At 40.9% G+C, this 17,022-nt stretch overlaps 3 protein-coding genes across 3 annotated transcripts; 2 read left to right on the forward strand and 1 right to left on the reverse strand.

Annotated features, from left to right (window-relative positions):
* Nucleotides 1-721: 721 nt before the first annotated feature.
* Nucleotides 722-1,453, reverse strand: LOC6037036 (dynein light chain Tctex-type protein 2). Its single transcript, XM_001846946.2, has 4 exons — nucleotides 1,440-1,453; nucleotides 1,322-1,378; nucleotides 1,165-1,263; nucleotides 722-1,105 (listed from the first exon to the last, which is right to left on the reverse strand). The coding sequence occupies exons 2-4, from the start codon at nucleotides 1,343-1,345 to the stop codon at nucleotides 740-742; spliced, it is 489 nt and encodes a 162-aa protein (XP_001846998.2). The 5' UTR covers nucleotides 1,346-1,378; nucleotides 1,440-1,453; the 3' UTR covers nucleotides 722-739.
* Nucleotides 1,454-4,715: 3,262 nt separating this feature from the next.
* Nucleotides 4,716-11,857, forward strand: LOC6037037. The gene is made up of 3 exons (XM_001846947.2): nucleotides 4,716-5,131; nucleotides 5,189-5,575; nucleotides 10,442-11,857. The coding sequence occupies exons 1-3, from the start codon at nucleotides 4,879-4,881 to the stop codon at nucleotides 11,146-11,148; spliced, it is 1,347 nt and encodes a 448-aa protein (XP_001846999.2). The 5' UTR covers nucleotides 4,716-4,878; the 3' UTR covers nucleotides 11,149-11,857.
* Nucleotides 11,858-14,599: 2,742 nt separating this feature from the next.
* On the forward strand, nucleotides 14,600-16,336 carry LOC6037038 (cell division control protein 6 homolog). Its single transcript, XM_038265524.1, has 2 exons — nucleotides 14,600-15,093; nucleotides 15,153-16,336. Exons 1-2 carry the CDS (start codon nucleotides 14,732-14,734, stop codon nucleotides 16,222-16,224), a joined length of 1,434 nt encoding a protein of 477 aa, XP_038121452.1. The 5' UTR covers nucleotides 14,600-14,731; the 3' UTR covers nucleotides 16,225-16,336.
* The last annotated feature ends 686 nt before the right edge of the window (nucleotides 16,337-17,022 follow it).

A 17,022-nucleotide genomic window follows, 5' to 3' on the forward strand; every position in this document is an offset into this window, starting at 1 on the left:
GGCACGGGAGGGCACGTGACCTACACCTTTTTTTCCGGGAATCATGTGCAATGCGTTGCGTCAACAGTGAATAAGAAGAAAACTTGTTAATATTCTGAGCTAACAAAATGTTGTTCGATTTCAACTAATCTTCTAAATTTTATGTAACAAAACAAAACAAAAAAACACAGCGATTTTTCTTTGAATTTTTTTTCGAGACATATATTTTTTGAATATTTATACAGGTTTCATCCATTTTACTCCACATAAACTAATAACGATTAATAAAATATTTAAAAAAAATCCGAGCTTCTTCACTAAAATTTAAATCCCACTGAACATCAGACGTACCACACCGTCACTGAACCTTCCTGCGACAGGTGATGAGATTTAGGGGGGTGTCCCCGCAGTGTGGCACCTCTATGACCATTAGTATGCCACACCACGCATCATTACGAATGTTTGCGGAGGGATTTGCTTGCTTTGGCGCGGATTAGGTCGTGTATTTCGGGCTTGTGGACACATCGCATATATTGTGCTTCCAGCCTGGTGCATTCCGCCAGATTAATCTCTTCGCTTAATTAAATTTTTGCATTTGCAAACACGTAATTCGACGCGGTTGCTGTTTAACATACCTGTAGGCGCAGTCTCGATACATAAAGTTGTTTTGCGCAACATTTAATCCGGCCGGTGATTGCATAATTTCAGGGGACAAAACAAGTTTTGAATAAACACGTGGTAATTTTGTATTTGGAACAAACTACTCAAAGTACACCCCAAAAACAGTGACAATGATAAAATAGGCCGGAGCTTCGTGGGCATAGTTCACGTAAGCGTCCTTTTCCGCGTCCCAGACAAAGCGCATTCCAGCGTGAAAGTCCTGCGAAGTTTTGTCCCCGATCGTGGCCAACGCGACAATCCGGTACCGCTCGTAAGCGCGCCCTTTCAGCATGTTCCGCAGCTCAACGGCCAGATTCTCGGCCATCCGTTTGGCGCGCTTCGGGTTGTGCTTGTAGCTGGACAAAAAGTACTCCATAAACCGGTTCAGCATCGTCTGGACCTCCTCTCGGCGGAAGGGGCGACTCGATTCCAGCACGAAGTTGTTTTGAAAACGGGGAACTTGATACTGTTGGTAGAAATGTTTCTAAATACTTAAAAAATAGAAATTTTAAACGTAGTCCTTACAATCGTACTTCGGCGGCTGGTAAACTCCCGGGATGCGATTGGATATCCGGAACTCATCAAACGGTTGAACATGTCCGACGCTGATGATTGACGGTGATACTACAAAATTTTAAGATTGTTTTAAGGCCAGTTTAATAGTTTTAAACGTCATACCCACATCTGCCGGACTGCCATAATCCATGCTTTGGCGGATGTTAACGAATAATGACTTTCGCTGTAATATTTCAAACAAATTGAGCTTTTTTGAAAAAAAACTTCTATTTCATAAATCTTACGTAAACTTTTTTCTTCTTTTTATCGGAGCTGGCGGCTTCGTCGGCGGCAGGCTCTAAAATTAATACTCCTTTTTTCTGTTGAACGAGAACATTAGTTTCTAGTTTTTAAACGTTTTTTTTTTAAGAAAACCAACCTTGGGTGTAGATTCAGCCATTTTCGGATACTTTTTTCCGATTAGAAGGAAATGATACAGATGAGTTATCAATTAAAATTTGCTGTGACACACAAACAAATATAAAGACTCTGGTAACTATGATGGGATTTTACTCTGCTTAAAAAATCATCAAAATAAATATTTTTTTCTGCTCAATCATTTTTTACACTATTGTTTCCATAGCGCGAACAACGAAAAATGATCGATCAGCAAACCTCAAACTTTAGTGAAGTATTTTAAGAGCGAGTCCACGAATAGGGCATATCCCTTTGTATGGGACGTCGTTTGGACTCCACATATCTGCCTGAAATTTTAAGGGATTGTTTGTACATACCCGATTTGATGGCGTTCTCAAAGTTCCGAAAAAAAAGATAATTTCACTATAAAAACATGCATAAAAATGCTTATTTTCATCCATTTTAACCCTTTAAAAAATTAAAGTTCAAAAATTCTTAAATTCACATTTATTGAAAATCAAGTTCGTTTCCAAGGGTACTAGATGACACCAAGAAAAAGCAGCTTCCTAATTTTTTTTAACTTTAAATTTTTTTTAAAGTGATGGATGAATGAAACTTTTTTTTTTTATTTTGCAAATTGTGCCATTTTTTCACTAAAGATTTAACCAATTGGGATGCTCTACTCCGCATTTTGTTGAATTTTTCAAGCCCTTTCAGATGCATTTTGATTTTTGAAATTAAATTGAATTTTGCCTTTTTAAGACTTTTTACGTTTTTGAACCATAAAATTTTGTGTCCCGATTTGTCCCACTTCCCGTTGACCTAGATTGCTTATATTTTGACCAGTTGCTAGTTTTATATGAACAAACAACCCCTGAAAATTTCAAGTAGTTTGGTGATGCGAGATGGGTATGTGGACGAACAATTCAGGGAACTCAGAAAAATCATTCATTTGTAAATTAAGCATAATTCCGATGATTTGAATGGCAAAAAGGTTGCACATAGTATATGTAAATATTATTTATGAATTGAGGATAATCAATAGAAGGGTTGCATAAATTTAAGTATTTCAATTTTATTATCACCCTGCTATGGAGTACCTTCTTAGAATTTGTAAAACAAATCATTTAGCTCTTTTTAAATAATAGCCGTGAAAACAAGTATAATCAATATTTCTAGAGTTTTTTTTCGAAAGATTCATTAAACTATTATGTTTCATATGTTTATAGGACCTTTTCAAATTAAACCCTAGATTTGGTTAAATGTATTTGACAATTTCGTTTTCGACATAGCAAATCGGATGATCCAGCGGAGTATGATTTTTTTGAAAAACAATGATACTTGGAAACAATCTTTAAGTCTTGCATCTAAATTTTCAAAATTTCACGATTTTTTTTTTTTAACATTTAAAGTCGGAAACTTCAATTCTCCAGTTTCTTTTTCATTAAGCCGTTGGATCACAACAACTAGAGGTTCAATCTTCAATGTCTGTTAGACTTTTTTAGCAATTTTTCCAAAATTTTTCTGAACCTTTAAAAAATATTTTCAGAAGTTGTCACTATTTTTTTAAATAAAAAACTGAATAAATTTTGCCGAAATCAAGCTTTTGATAATTCAATCTTGAATACGGGACTTTATCAAAAAATCTGTGAAAAACTTTTCGATTGCAAATTGAATTTCCATAAAAATGAGGTAAAAAAATGCACGTAGAAATCTTAGATTTTTTTTCAAAAATCACGATTTTTTCAAAAAATCATAACTCGGTTGCAAAATTGTTGACCATACTTCCTTAAGGCTCAAAAATTGGGGATTTTGTCCCTAAAACTATTATTTAAAATTAATTAATTAAAAAATAAGCAACAACATTTTTTCGTGTATCTATTTTTTTCTGAATGGTCCTCAACAATATCAAAACTTTTCCAAAGACACCAAATTAATCAGAAATCCTTCAAAACTTACAGATTATCGAATATTTACGTACCACTTTTGTATGGACAGATGGACAAAATTGTATGGAGACTTGTAAAGCTAAGAACAAGATTGTCCGTGCGACGCAGTGGTGAACGCAGAACGCTGTGCCAGTTCGATTTTTCCATCAACTGTCAGTCGAACAATCTGCAGGGGTTGCTTTGTTCGATGGTCGATGACTGGCAGGCTATGATAACAGGCGCAAAATTTTGCGTTTGCGTTCAGGCCTGACGGACAATCTTGTTCTTACCTTTAAGGGTGAACCAATGACACAAAATGGCGATTTTGGTCATAGGGAAGGCCCCCTTACAGTTTAGCCAAATAAAAAACACAAACAATAATAGTTCTGGTCGAGTTTTTCAAATTAAAACCGCGGTCGTCCATGGATCAGGCATGTCACATTTTGAAGATTTTCGGGCATATCACAAAAACGCAAACGAGTTTCACTTGATGGCAAAATAATATTATCAAAATCTGTTTTTAACAAAAGAGGCAAAACGTTGTTCTCTTTTTCATGAGTATTTCATTTAATTAAAAAAAATATCGAATAACATGGCAAAACAATACGTTTGAGCAATGTGCCTGTGCTCGAAAATTTGCTAATGTGGCATCCCTGCCATGGATACACGATCACCATTATGGTGACGCATGGTGTGCCAAAGTTCCAACCACATTTTAAATTACGCCATCTCCATGTCATTCTTGAAAACTCCTGAATGTAGACTTCAATGCTTCCGATGTTTCCAGTCTTTTTGTTGGCAAGTCAACCTTCCTTCCAATAGAGTTATCTAAGCCCGATCTCACGCACACTAGCTTACCATTTGTTTTTGCTGGTCGGTACAAAATTTAACCTCAATCTTTTTCGTGTACGTACACGCAACACATGCGCACGTAGATAACTCTATGGATAAACTCTCACACCAATGTTCTTTCCAGTACGGGGCATCCACAAACGACGCATCCTAGAAGATTGATTTCCCATTTTAAAATTGAAAAACATGCAAACCTACTTCATTTTTTGAATTTTTGTTTTGATTAAAAAGCATTCAGATATTTTAAAGATTACTTTTTTCAATTAGTAGCGTGCTTTCATCACAAATCAGCTCAACAAATTGTTAAAATTAGATTATATTTATTTAGCTTCGTAGTTTATAGATTACCCCTATGAAAAAAAATCAAAGCAAACAAAGCGAAAAACGTCAAAAGCAAGCGCGAACGAAAACAAACACGCAAAAGTTTTCGCTTCTTCCGAAAGAAAATGCAAATTTTCCGAAACCAGTGCAAAAGTAGCGATAATGTGCAGTGATAATTAAATCTATATTTCCTAACGCAAGCCTACAAACCAAAGAACCTGCCAGCATGATGGACCCGTCGACCGTCGTCCCGTCGGGGGAGATGGATTTCTCCGCGTTTGTGCTGGACCTGAATCAAAGTCCCAAAATTGACTGCACTGCCGTGACGGGAACCGAGATCCACCGGTGCTGCGCCCCCGAGTCCCGGCTATCGGCCGAGTTCGAAAACAAAATGCAAAAGCTCATCACCAACTTTGACCTGGACGACGACTTGGGTATGCCGGCGATGCGCTTCAGCGATCCGGAACCGGTGCTGAACGGTAAGAGTTGTGTCTCATGATTCCCTTCGATCTGTTAATGTGTTAAAATTTTCGCAGATGAACTGGACGGCACCATCCTAGCGGACCGCGACTATCCCATCGAGTCGCTGGATACGACGGTGGACAATGAGGACGACCCGCTGAACCTCACCGCGGATGATTGCGACGATAGTGGCGATGCCGGTTGTAGTTCCGACGAGCAGCAGCAAGAATCCCGCTCCCTGTCCCTGTCGTATTCCATTTCGCACGCCCAGGAAAACTTTTCCCAATACTCGCAAAGCACCGGTCTCTCGAAGCGGTACGATTCGCCGTGTTCCTACGAGGATGACCGGGAATCGGAAGGCACGAATTTTGACAAGCTGGACGATTGGTCCGACCTGATCAGTGGACTCTACCACTTTTGCCAGGAAGAGCAGCAGACGGCGGCGGAGAAACGAAACAAAGGTAAGGTTTAAACATAGACTAACAGATAATTATTCTAGCGAAAATCATATTGGCCATCAAAATTATGTTGTTAAGGTAAAACTGGACGTCCACCGTTTAAAAACTTCTATGTGACTTAAATCTATTTTTAAAAGCGACAGCTCATTTACCATCTGCCAAACAGAGAACTTTCTAAGATACGATGTATTTCTTAAAACTGGTTTCAGAAACGCGAGTCGGGAATGCATATTTTCGCTATTACAAACTCCACCAAAATCCTTAACTTTCCAACGCCCAAGGCTTCAAAAAAGTTGGAACGGTAACTTCAACTCGCGGGTTCTCGGGCATAACTCAACCAATCAAGATGATTCTTCTTTCCAGTGATTTGTTAGGATGTCTAGATGATTCTAGAACTTTGCAGAACTTAATTTGATCAAATCTCTAATTTTTGCGATCAAAAACATCGTTCCAACTTTTTTTTTTTCGAATGTAAAAAAAAATTCGCCGAAAATTCCGAGGAGGCAGTTGTTTTAAAAAAAAGGTGGAACGATCTTTTCGGTCGCAGAAATTACAGATTTGTTCAAATCAAGTTCTGCAAAATTTTAGAATCATCTAGACATTCTTACAAATCACTGGAAACAAGAATCGTCCCGATTGGTTAAGTAATGCCCGAGAACCAGCGAGTTGAAGTTACCGTTCCACCTTTTTTTGGAGGCTTGGGCGTCCGTGTAAGTTGGACATGCGTTGGGCGTTCCAGTGTTAAAAGAAACTTTCAAAAATCATTAAAAAAAAAACCCCCTTCAAAAAATCCCAAAACGGAACTCTCAACAAATAATGTAAAAGCGGGTTAAAGCCAAGTACGGAGCTCGGAAGGAACGCGGTCAAGAAAAAATGCGTTTTCTTTTCGTGAATTTCTCAAGAAAAGTTAACAGTCGTCGCGCGCCTTAGAATGGTGCGTGCGCTTGAGGAAAAAAATAAAATAATACATCAAAATTACAAAATTCAAAAAATATCAGATTTTCAAAATTTCGAGCTTTTAATCATTTTTGATTTGCAAAGCTTTTTTCAATTTTATTTTTTAGTAAACTTTTAATTTCAAAAATTAAAGGTCTGAGATTCGATAAAATTAAGCTTAAATTTGGGATATTATTGTTCACAACAATAAAGCATATTTATCTGCGTTAAATGGCCCTTTTTTGTACAACCGCAAAGAATTTAAAATGTGTGACTCTTCTTGACAGAAAAGGTCCAACTTTGACAGCTCGTTCCAAAGGGACTATAGTTGATTCATCGAAAAAATACTGTCTTGTCTATTATTTGTCTATTATTAGTGATCAGAAACGGTTTTTTGAGAATAAGCAAATGAAAAGTTAAAAAAAATTCCGGCAATTCTAAAACTCAAAAACTTAAATTATCAAAATTCAGGATTTAAAAAGATTCTTACTAAGATTTTTTTTTAAATTCTTCATAATAAGAAGGCCGAGACCGTGGTGTAAGGGTAAGCGTGATTGCCTCTCACCCAGTCGGCCTGGGTTCGATCCCAGAAGGTCCCGGTGGCAAATTTTGAGACGAGATTTGTCTGATCACGCCTTCCGTCGGACGGGAAGTAAATGTTGGCCCCGGACTAACCTAAAAAGGTTAGGTCGTTAGCTCAGTCCAGGTGTAGGAGTCGTCTCCCTGGGTCCTGTCCTGGTGGAGTCGCTGTTGGACTCACAATCCAAAGGTCGTCAGTTCGAATCCCGGGGTGGAAGCTAAGGTTTGCAATTGCCTCAACAATCAAGCCTTCGGACACCTAGTTTCGAGTAGGAATCTCGCAATCGAGAACGCCAAGGCAATGCTGTAGAGCGAATAATTTGATTTGATTTTTTGAATTTTTTTAATTCTTAAACTCTTAAATTCTTAAATTCTTAAATTCTTAAATTCTTAAATTCTTAAATTCTTAAATTCTTAAATTCTTAAATTCTTAAATTCTTAAATTCTTAAATTCTTAAATTCTTAAATTCTTAAATTCTTAAATTCTTAAATTCTTAAATTCTTAAATTCTTAAATTCTTAAATTCTTAAATTCTTAAATTCTAAAATTCTAAAATTCTTAAATTCTTAAATTCTTAAATTCTTAAATTCTTCAAATTTCAAATTCGGTTTTATTGGTGAATAATCAAGATACAATAAGTTCTTTTGAAGTACAAAACAGAGTTTTGGAGTTCCTTTCAGCTGTGTGTTACATCATAATCCATTTTGGAACAGTTATTGCTTGTAAATAAAGGTGTTACCAAGAGTAAGAAAAATTTAAAAAAAAACTTACTAAACTTGCTAGGAAAAGGGGATAGAAATAGAGAAAGCTTAAAACTAGATCACAGTTTTTTATCCTTTATAGATGTGCTTAATCATTAATTCCCCGAGAGCTAGAAATTGCTCCGCCTTGTTACGGCAGCTCCGAAACCGCGTCATCATCTCCTCCGCGAGAGCAAAGAACTCCGGCAGGGTAAAGAGATCTTCCCCGGTGACTTCTTGCTGGGCCGCATTGCCGCTACCGTCCGCGACCACGCTGGCAAACGATCGCCCCCAGCCAGGAGGGATCGCTGGGTTGTCCGCTGGAACCGTACGCTGGCCAGCTGCAGGAACGGCTGCACTCGTACTTCGTTGAGGAGGGTGGGACACTGCTGCTTTCTTCTTCCTCTTTTCCTGCTCCTCGAGGTAGGACTTGCGCGCGACGCATCCGCGGTAATTACCGGTATGGTTACCGCCGCAGTTCGCGCACTTTACGCGCGGCTTGGTTTGTTCTGCGTTTTCCCCAAGTCCGCCTTTCGTGGCAGTGCGCACACCTCCGAGAGGTGTGACTCACCGCACTTCACGCAGCGGGGCTGGAGGTTGCAGTTCCGCGAGCCGTGGCCGAATTTCTGGCAACGGTGACATTGCGCTGCGTCCGTCGGATTTTGGAGTAAAACCGCCAGTTTACCCAAAACCGTCCAACTCCTTAGTCCGCCGCAGGTCTTGAATCTTGACGGTGCCGCGGTCGAAGTACAACAGGTACAGTGTGTGTGTACCTGTGACTGTTGTCTTCCGCGAGAGGACTTTATGTCTCGCGGCGTTATTCCGGCACCCGAGAGGTGCTCCTTGAGGACGGAGGTCGGGCGGTCTTGGTACCCCTGCAAGACAATCTTTACAGCGGTCTTCTGCGCGGGGTCAAATGTGTAGAATTTGAAGTTTTTACGCTTAAATTTCTCCACAACCAGGTCGAAGTTCTTTTGGTCAAATGTGAACACTTGCACTGACGCTTTACCTATTTTGAGGCAGTACACGAGGCCTTCCAGCTGCTCGTCAACATCGTCCACCAACGTGTCCAAAACAAAAATTGGTGGTGGTCGTTGTTCCTTTGGAGTAATTACTTTTTTTGGCGTCGGCACTTTTTTCCGTGCACGACCATCGTCGTCGTCGTCGTCGGTAGTGCTACCGTCGGTGTTGTTGTAGCTGCTTTCCTCGTCACTCAGCCTCGCGAACTTGTTACTGGTGGGAATGTTGGCGGATGTTGAAGCGCCATCGGTCGACGGATTGCCGGAAGTAGCTGAACGGAGCCTAATAGGGCTGCGATCCTGGACGCGGTAATTAGCGTGTAGTAACTTGGGGTCGAATCCTTTGGCGCTCACACTCCCCGGCGCGATGGCGGTCGACGCGGCGTTGGTTTGTTTACCTTTTTGCACACGGCCGGTAGACGAACTTCGCGGGTTTTTCGAGGCCGCACTCGAATTGCCACGGCCACGGCCGGCCCTTGGCATGCTGTTGGAGCAAACTCGCGGCTAATCACGGTAAATCACGGCGAAAAATTTCGAAAAAACGATAGAGCACTGAGCACTTGACTGCTGCTTGCACTCGTGCGTACACGGAGGAATTTAACTAAAATGTTCTTAAATTCTTAAATTCTTAAATTCTTAAATTCTTAAATTCTTAAATTCTTTAATTCTTTAATTCTTTAATTCTTAAATTTTTAAATTCTTAAATTCTTAAATTCTTAAATTCTTAAATTCTTAAATTCTTAAATTCCTAAATTCTTAAATTCTTAAAGGCCCGTTCTTACACGCGATTTTTTCGTAGCAACTCTGGTTACGGCATTTTCTTTAGAACTGTTATATGTGGGAATGTTCGTTTATTACGTAAGTGAGTTAGGGGGATGTTGGTGTCTGTTACGAAATGTTACGAAAATTGGAAAAGGGGGGGGGGGGATTGCTGAAACATTCTGTTGCGTTACAATAAATTTCATATCGCTCATCTGTTACGATTTGTTAGGAAGGTGGGTAAAAAATCTCAAATTTTGTGTAACGTAATAAAAGAACGCCCCCTTGTCATCTTTTTCAATCTTTTTCATGTACGTATCTGGAGTTTTTTTTTTTTTTGAAAAGGTCCAATAAACCAAATTTCCAGTTTTTGCTTTTTGGGTATTTTTACAACCGCCTTGAGTCAGGGGTATTAAAAAACACCCAAAAACCAAAAACTGAAAATTTGGTTTATTGGACCTTTTAAAAAAAAAACTCCAGAAAAATAGTTTCACTTTTGCGGCCAGTTTGCGGCATGCAGCTCATTGAGCATATTTTTGCAGACTTTTGCAGACATTTTGAAAATAAATATTAAAATGGCATCCCTGAGTTCAGAACTCATCGGCTGCTTATTTTTTAGAGTGCGATACATAACTTTGACATTTCCAGTATTTTCTTCCAACAAGTCTAGAAATTTTGCTTTCGAGGCAAACAAAAATTTCTGTTCAATTTAATGTGAAATTACAACATTTTATTCGCATTCCTGATCTTGAAGACGTTCGCTAAAATGATACGCTGTAAATGGATCGCAAGCTTTTCAATTTCCCCTATAAAATAACGTAACTCCTCCTTTCCAGACTCCCGCCCGGACACGCCAGCCCTGGAACGAAAGGCAAAGGGCCAACACAACTATCTGGACTACCGTGATCCCGGGCTCGCGGACTTTGACGACGATGCCATGATGCAGGGTGCCATCGACGACAACTCGAACGTGTTGCTGATGACCACTACCACCGACGGCGTCGGAGTGTTCCGGGAGCAAGGTATCTCCGTGAAGCGCAAAATGTGCGAGGACAAAGAGGACTGCGAGCGGCGGCTGGAACTGATTGTGGAAAAGTTTCAAAAAACGGACATCGTTCCGGACCGAGGACAGCATGCTCGGCTGCTGGACGAGCAAACGTTTACCCGTTGGTGCCAGATCGACTCGACGCCGACGCCAGTTTTGACCCCCTCCTGCATGGACGCCGACGCAGAGAACCAGACCGACGACGAGAAATTGGTCATGCTGGACGGAGAGGAGGACGCGACGGACTCTCCGGTAGCCACGACTCCGACCAATCCGCGCAACATGCAGCGGCTGTTCAGGACACTGGCCAACGAGGAGGATGGCCTTGGCCAGGCGGATGAAACTCTCGAGCAGCAGCTTGCCAGCGAATCCGACAGTCAATTATTCACCAAACAGCGTTATCAGAAGAAACTGGTCGGAAAAATTGATCCGGCCCAGTCAGTAGCAGGTTCTTCCCGGAAGACGCTAAAGCTACCCCTGATGAAGCAACAAAAGTAGATTGCTCCTGGAGGTGAAGTTTTTGTTCCTTATCAGCTCCATGTTTCTTTCTGATCTCGACTTTATTATTTTTTCATATGATTATTATTTCTTTTGACGAAGAGCAGGATTTTTCGTTCGTCAGTATTTTGTTGAACCATTTTCTTAAATTATTTCTTTTCTTATCGTTTCGAGAGCGATTAACTGCTAGTCAGGCAGATTTTCTGAGTCTGATCAAATCAGTTCTGCCACAAGATATGATCGGGCCGGTAGAATACAACATCGTATAAGAACAAAAAAATAATACTCTACACTTAACATGCTCAAGCAAAAGGCTAGATTTTACCTAACAATAACATTTGTTAACTGAATTGGATCATTTAACCAAACAAAAAGCAAACTATTACTCATATAATACGGAATGTTATCACTAAAAACTGGACAACTTTCAATGAGAAAAGTTGTCCCATTTGAACTTTACTAATTTGAGAGAGTGTGAGTATTTGAAAATAAAAATAGATAGCTTTACGAATCTAAGAATGAAGGAAACCTTTTACCAGTACCTATAGTTTGGCCCGAGTGGTAGGCCTCATCAGAAAACAGAACAGAATCTTTAAGCAAAGTAAAAATAAAGTACCATAACGAAGAAAAATTAAACATTATAGACTCAACCCCTGAAACAAAACCGAAGAAGACTTAGTAAAAATATACTAGATTACAGTGAAACAGTGCGTTGTTGTTGTTCTGTGTGTGATGTCCGAAATCCCTAGAAAGTGTTTAAAGCAAGACATATGTTTGAAAATCAAGCTTTGATTGAAGATCGCGTTATTTGGGACACCCTGCAGATTGATAAGAGTTGCATACAGTCTAGACTTGATTATACCTCCTTTCAAAATTAAAAAAAAATCAATTATAAAATTATAATAAAAAATTAATAATAAAATTCATAAATTCTGAGTTGAACAAGTACACTCAACCCCTGGTGGTTAAACACTTTTTCATTGGCAATTTTTAGTTTGTACTCCGTTGGTTTAACAAAGTCAAACTTCACTTTTCACTTCATCCACGGCACTCACGCCAAGTATATAGAATAGTAAGGTAAGGCGGATTTTCCAGCTGTCAAAATAGTTAATTAGCACGAATCCCGGATTTTTTATAAAGATTTTCAGAAAATTGAAAATTTCACCATTTCCCGGAAAATTCCACCAGATTTTTTTTCTGGGGGGTTGTTAAGCATGCCAAACTGAACCGAAAAATGCGTTTATTTGAATATATTTTTTTGAAAAAATATTTCCAAAGTTTTCTTATTTTTAATTTTTTTCTTTGTTTTTTTGTTTTATTGATTTCTAGTCTTCTTTCGATTAGGTCATATGAACAAATGTAAAAATTGAGTGTGTCCCTCTCACACTTTATGTCAATGTCCATCTGAGTAAGCAGGATAAACTAAATGTTTACATTTAATTATAGGACTTTATAAAAAAGTCGAAATTTAAATTTAAATTTACCTCAATTTTATAATTTATTTCAATCTCTAATTTTTTAAAGGTTTTATTTTTAATCTGTTTAATTTTTCCTGTGTTTTTTTTTAAATTTTTGTATTTATTCTTTTTTTGGTTTTTAAAATTATTTGTCACTAGATTTGTCATATAAATCTTTTCGAGGGGTATGCCTTGTTTGCTTTTTTAATCTATCCAGGTTTTTAAGCGAAAATGGCGTTCGAATATTGAACGTCCGAAATGTCAAAATCGCGCAGTAGCACCAACATTAGAAAAAAAAATGCGGCTGTCATGCCATGGCACACTTTTTGCGTAATGTTGGTACCACTGCGTTATTTTGACATTTCGGGCATTCACCATTCGAACGCCATTTTCGCTTAAAAAGCTGGATAAACTTATTTTTATTTTTATTTTGAAGGATTTTTTTCATTTTCAAATTTAATAAATTTAGAATTTTGAATATTTACCATTGTAAATTTTATCTTCAGATTATTTCTAGATTTTTGTAAAGGCCCAATAGAAAAAAAAAATAGAAATATTGAATAATAGAAATTGTTTATTTCTAGCAAAACAATGCAAAAGGGCCGTTATGGGTTTGTAAACAAAGAGTGTATCCTGCTTACGCTAGAAGATGTTAATTAACATCTGGCATGAAAGGGACACACTCTTTGTTTACAAACCCACAACGGCCCTTTGGCGCAGCGAAGCTTAACGAAGAGTTCCGGTTCTCTGAAACAGCATGTCGGCTAGTTTCGTCATTTCTGGGACAACGGCAACAAGCAGTACGAAGCGTAAACGGAACTTCGGCTATGAGAGAGGTAGTTGATGGCACTCCACAAGGCTCGTGTTTGAGTGCGCTGCTGTTCAGTCTCTACATTAACAGTTTGCCGGCGACTCTCAAATGCAAGTATCAACTGTATGCCGACGACCTACAGATATATCTGTCTGGTCCAATCTCGGAGGTCGACGAATTGATAAGAACCGTTAACGAAGACCTCGATGCGATAACGCGGTGGGCCGCCGGGAACAGCCTGCATCCTAACCCGAAGAAGACTCAGGCCATCATCTTCAACAAGACGGGAAGAGTTGAGCCGCAGACGGACATCGTCTTCGACGGAGTGGTAGTGCCGCTGTTGGACACGGTTACAAACCTGGGACTGCAGTTCGACCACAACATGACGTGGAAACATCAGGTCAACACCGTGGTCCAAAGGCGTTCAATACACTCCGAACGTTGCGTCGCTTCACACCAGTACTATCAACAGCCACGCGCCGGAAGTTGGTTCAAGCCGTGGTGGTACCTATTTTTACGTACTGTGATGTAGTGTACTATCATGGGCTCTCGGCGTCACTCAAAGACCAACTTCATCGCTGCTTTAAGTCGGCGGTGCGTTTTGTTTATCGCCTCCGAAGGCGGGATACAACTGCGGCCGTCAGAAGTACCATCCTGGGACACGACCTGCCGTCGAACTACCACCTCCGGACATGTTGCTTCATCAAGCGGGGGTATGATGGCAATCTGCCTGAGTACATCCTGGAACATCTGACACACGGAAAACAGCAGCGGACGCGGTCACTCATCATCCCGAGGCATACGACAACCAGTGGAAAAAGTGTCCTGGTGGCGGGAGCGTCTTGCTGGAATAACCTGCCTCTGGAAGTGAAGCAGAAACCCACCATGCCTACTTTTAAGAGTGCTGTCAAACGTTTAGTTTTAAATCAGGATTAACTTAAGTTCAGTTTTGATTTGTTGAATTTTATTTTGGATCCTACAGTAATCAATCGATATGATACAATCCTTGACCTGATGCACAGTTTATACTAACAGGCTATCGTAACCAATAAAACAACAAATTACAAATTACAAGTTTTACTAGATTTGGAAATTAATTCTTGAGCACCCCCAAAACAACCCGAATGCATCACGCACACCATCACACACACAGAAACGCGCGATAAAAACATTTCACATCAGCTGTCAAAGCAAACGCGCGCGCCGACTGAGATCGACGTTACTTTTTGCGCCAAATCGCTACAGCTTACAAGTTTTACAAGTTTTCCAAGCAAAAGTGTTCGATTTTCCCGATATTTTCCGGCGATTCAGCGAAATGTCCACCCGTCGTAGTAGCCGCGGCTCCCGGCTGAGTGAAGTGGTCCAGTTGGAGGAGCGTGAAGAGGCCAAAGAGAACACAACGCCCACAAAGCGGCGAGGTCGGCCGCGCAAAACGATCGGCGGAAGTATTCCGGAGGAGGAGGATGACCAGCAGCCGACGGATGCTTCCCCGCCGAAACGGGTTAAAGTGTCGTCCAGGAAGAAGAAGGTGGTTGAGGAGGAAGAGCAGGACAACGCGGAACCGGTCAGTGTGACCGCGATCGGCAGTTTGCCCGAGCGGGAGCGGGAAACGGAAAATTTGGCCAAATACATCGAGGACATTCTGGCGGAGAATGGGTCAGGCAGTTTGTACATCAGGTTGGTTTAAGGTTTTTCGTTTTTAAAAGGGTTAAAATTATCAAGAACTTTCTTTGTAGTGGTCCGCCTGGAACGGGAAAAACGGCAACGCTCACCAAGATCATTAGCGATCGCAAGCTGGCCACCAAGCTAAAGATGGTCTACGTAAACTGCACCTCGATGAGCAGCGCCGGAAGTATCTACAAGAAGATCTGCGAAGAGCTGTCCCTGTCGGTGGCCGGGACAAGTGAAAAGTTTTACCTTATGGCCATTGAAGAGTACCTCAAGCGGAAGCACAAGACGGTGATGCTGGTTCTGGATGAGATTGACCAGCTGGCGAGCAGCAAGCAGACCATCTTGTACAACATCTTTGAGTGGCCGGCGAAGCGAGAGTCCCGCCTCATCCTAGTCGGGATCGCTAATGCGCTGGATTTGACCGACAGACTGCTCTCTCGACTGCAGGCCAGATGCGAACTCAAGCCACACCTCATTCAGTTCCTTCCGTACACCAAACAGCAGCTGGTCGCGATCCTCAAGAACAACATGGTCCAGAACGACACCACCGAAATGTTCAACGATGCCGCCCTCCAGCTGCTCGCCGCAAAAGTGGCGTCCACTTCCGGCGATGCTCGGCGTGCCCTTTTCCTTGCTCGACGACTCGTCGAGAACGCCTCCAAAGAAGATCGCGAAACCAAAAAGGCCAACGCCAAACTACAGGACAAGCCCCTTTCCTCACCCCCCAAAAAGCCCGTCCAAATCGGTCTCGTCGTCAACACCCTCAAGCAGGTCTACGGAACGACGCAAACCATGGCCGACGACGAAGCGTTCCCCCTCCAGCAAAAGCTGCTGCTCTGCTCCCTTCTTCTGGTGCTTAAAGCCGGCAAGAGCAAGGACATCACCGTTGGCCGGCTGCACCAGGTTTACCGTGCGGTATGTGCCAAGCGAAACCTCCAGGTCGTGGACCAAACGGAGTTCCTCAACATGTGCTCGCTGGTGGAAACGCGGGGCATTTTGCGCCTCCAGGGAAAGAAGGAAGCGCGGCTAATGCGTGTGCAGTTGCAGTGGGATGAGGACGAGGTGCACAACACGCTCAACGATAAGCAGCTAATTGCGGACGTCCTGGCGGACACCTCGTGCGCGCAGGGGAAGTAAAAGGGTCGTCGAGAAGGGAGGTTGGACTGTTTTTAGTTTAATTTAAGTTATTATTGACGAGTGATGAGTGAACTGTTTTTTAATGAATGAACAAGGTTAATATTTGAAGCAACCTAGTATTTTTACTATATTTTTGACATCCTTCATTTTGGAACTCAGTTTTCAGCATGTTGGCAATGAGCCATAGGGACATATAATGTTGTTCTTTGCCACAGTAATCTGTTTATTTCAGGGTTGGCTAACTACGTGGACAACAATAAAGACTTTGACACTACGAACCCACTTCAGTGGTTGAGGACGATAAGCCTAAAAAATGTAAGGTTAATCGCGAATGAGTATGTTGCGTATTCTACGATTACGAAGGCACCCAAACGTGACGTTACACTAGTTTCCGAAAGATCTGGAATCTGTGACCGAGATTTTGTCATGCAAAAGATTAAGTTGGGATGGAATATCTCAAGCTTTTCTGGCAAGTCATAAATAACAGGTAAGATGAGATAGTAGGGTGCTTCAAAATTCAAACCCAAGTGTATGGGGAAAACGACAATATACACACACGCACCCTAGTGAGACAGGGGAAAATGGGGCAAGAGGAAACAATCGCTCGTACGATGGTTATTCTTACAATTTTTTAAATATTTTCAATATGAGGAATTGTTACAAGCAATGCAATTAGTTTATTCTACTCCCACATAACTGCCAAAACAACGAAAACGCCTCAGGACACAAGATTGAATGATGTTTTTTCAAAACCTTTGTTTTTTATAAGATTTGGAAAACCCAAAAAAAGACTTAGGG

The sequence above is a fragment of the Culex quinquefasciatus genome, chromosome 3, assembly GCF_015732765.1.
Source record: "Culex quinquefasciatus strain JHB chromosome 3, VPISU_Cqui_1.0_pri_paternal, whole genome shotgun sequence".
NCBI lineage: Eukaryota > Metazoa > Arthropoda > Insecta > Diptera > Culicidae > Culex > Culex quinquefasciatus.

Coding starts and splice junctions, on each gene's coding strand:
- LOC6037038 (XM_038265524.1), top strand. CDS start 14,732: ATGTCCACCCGTCGTAGTAGCCGCGGCTCCCGGCTGAGTGAAGTGGTC. Junction 15,094..15,152: donor TCAGGCAGTTTGTACATCAG/GTTGGTTTAAGG, acceptor CTTTCTTTGTAG/TGGTCCGCCTGGAACGGGAA.
- LOC6037036 (XM_001846946.2), bottom strand. CDS start 1,345: ATGGATTATGGCAGTCCGGCAGAT. Junction 1,264..1,321: donor ATTATGGCAGTCCGGCAGAT/GTGGGTATGACG, acceptor AAAATTTTGTAG/TATCACCGTCAATCATCAGC. Junction 1,106..1,164: donor CCAGCCGCCGAAGTACGATT/GTAAGGACTACG, acceptor TTCTACCAACAG/TATCAAGTTCCCCGTTTTCA.
- LOC6037037 (XM_001846947.2), top strand. CDS start 4,879: ATGATGGACCCGTCGACCGTCGTCCCGTCGGGGGAGATGGATTTCTCC. Junction 5,132..5,188: donor TCCGGAACCGGTGCTGAACG/GTAAGAGTTGTG, acceptor AAATTTTCGCAG/ATGAACTGGACGGCACCATC. Junction 5,576..10,441: donor GGCGGAGAAACGAAACAAAG/GTAAGGTTTAAA, acceptor CCTCCTTTCCAG/ACTCCCGCCCGGACACGCCA.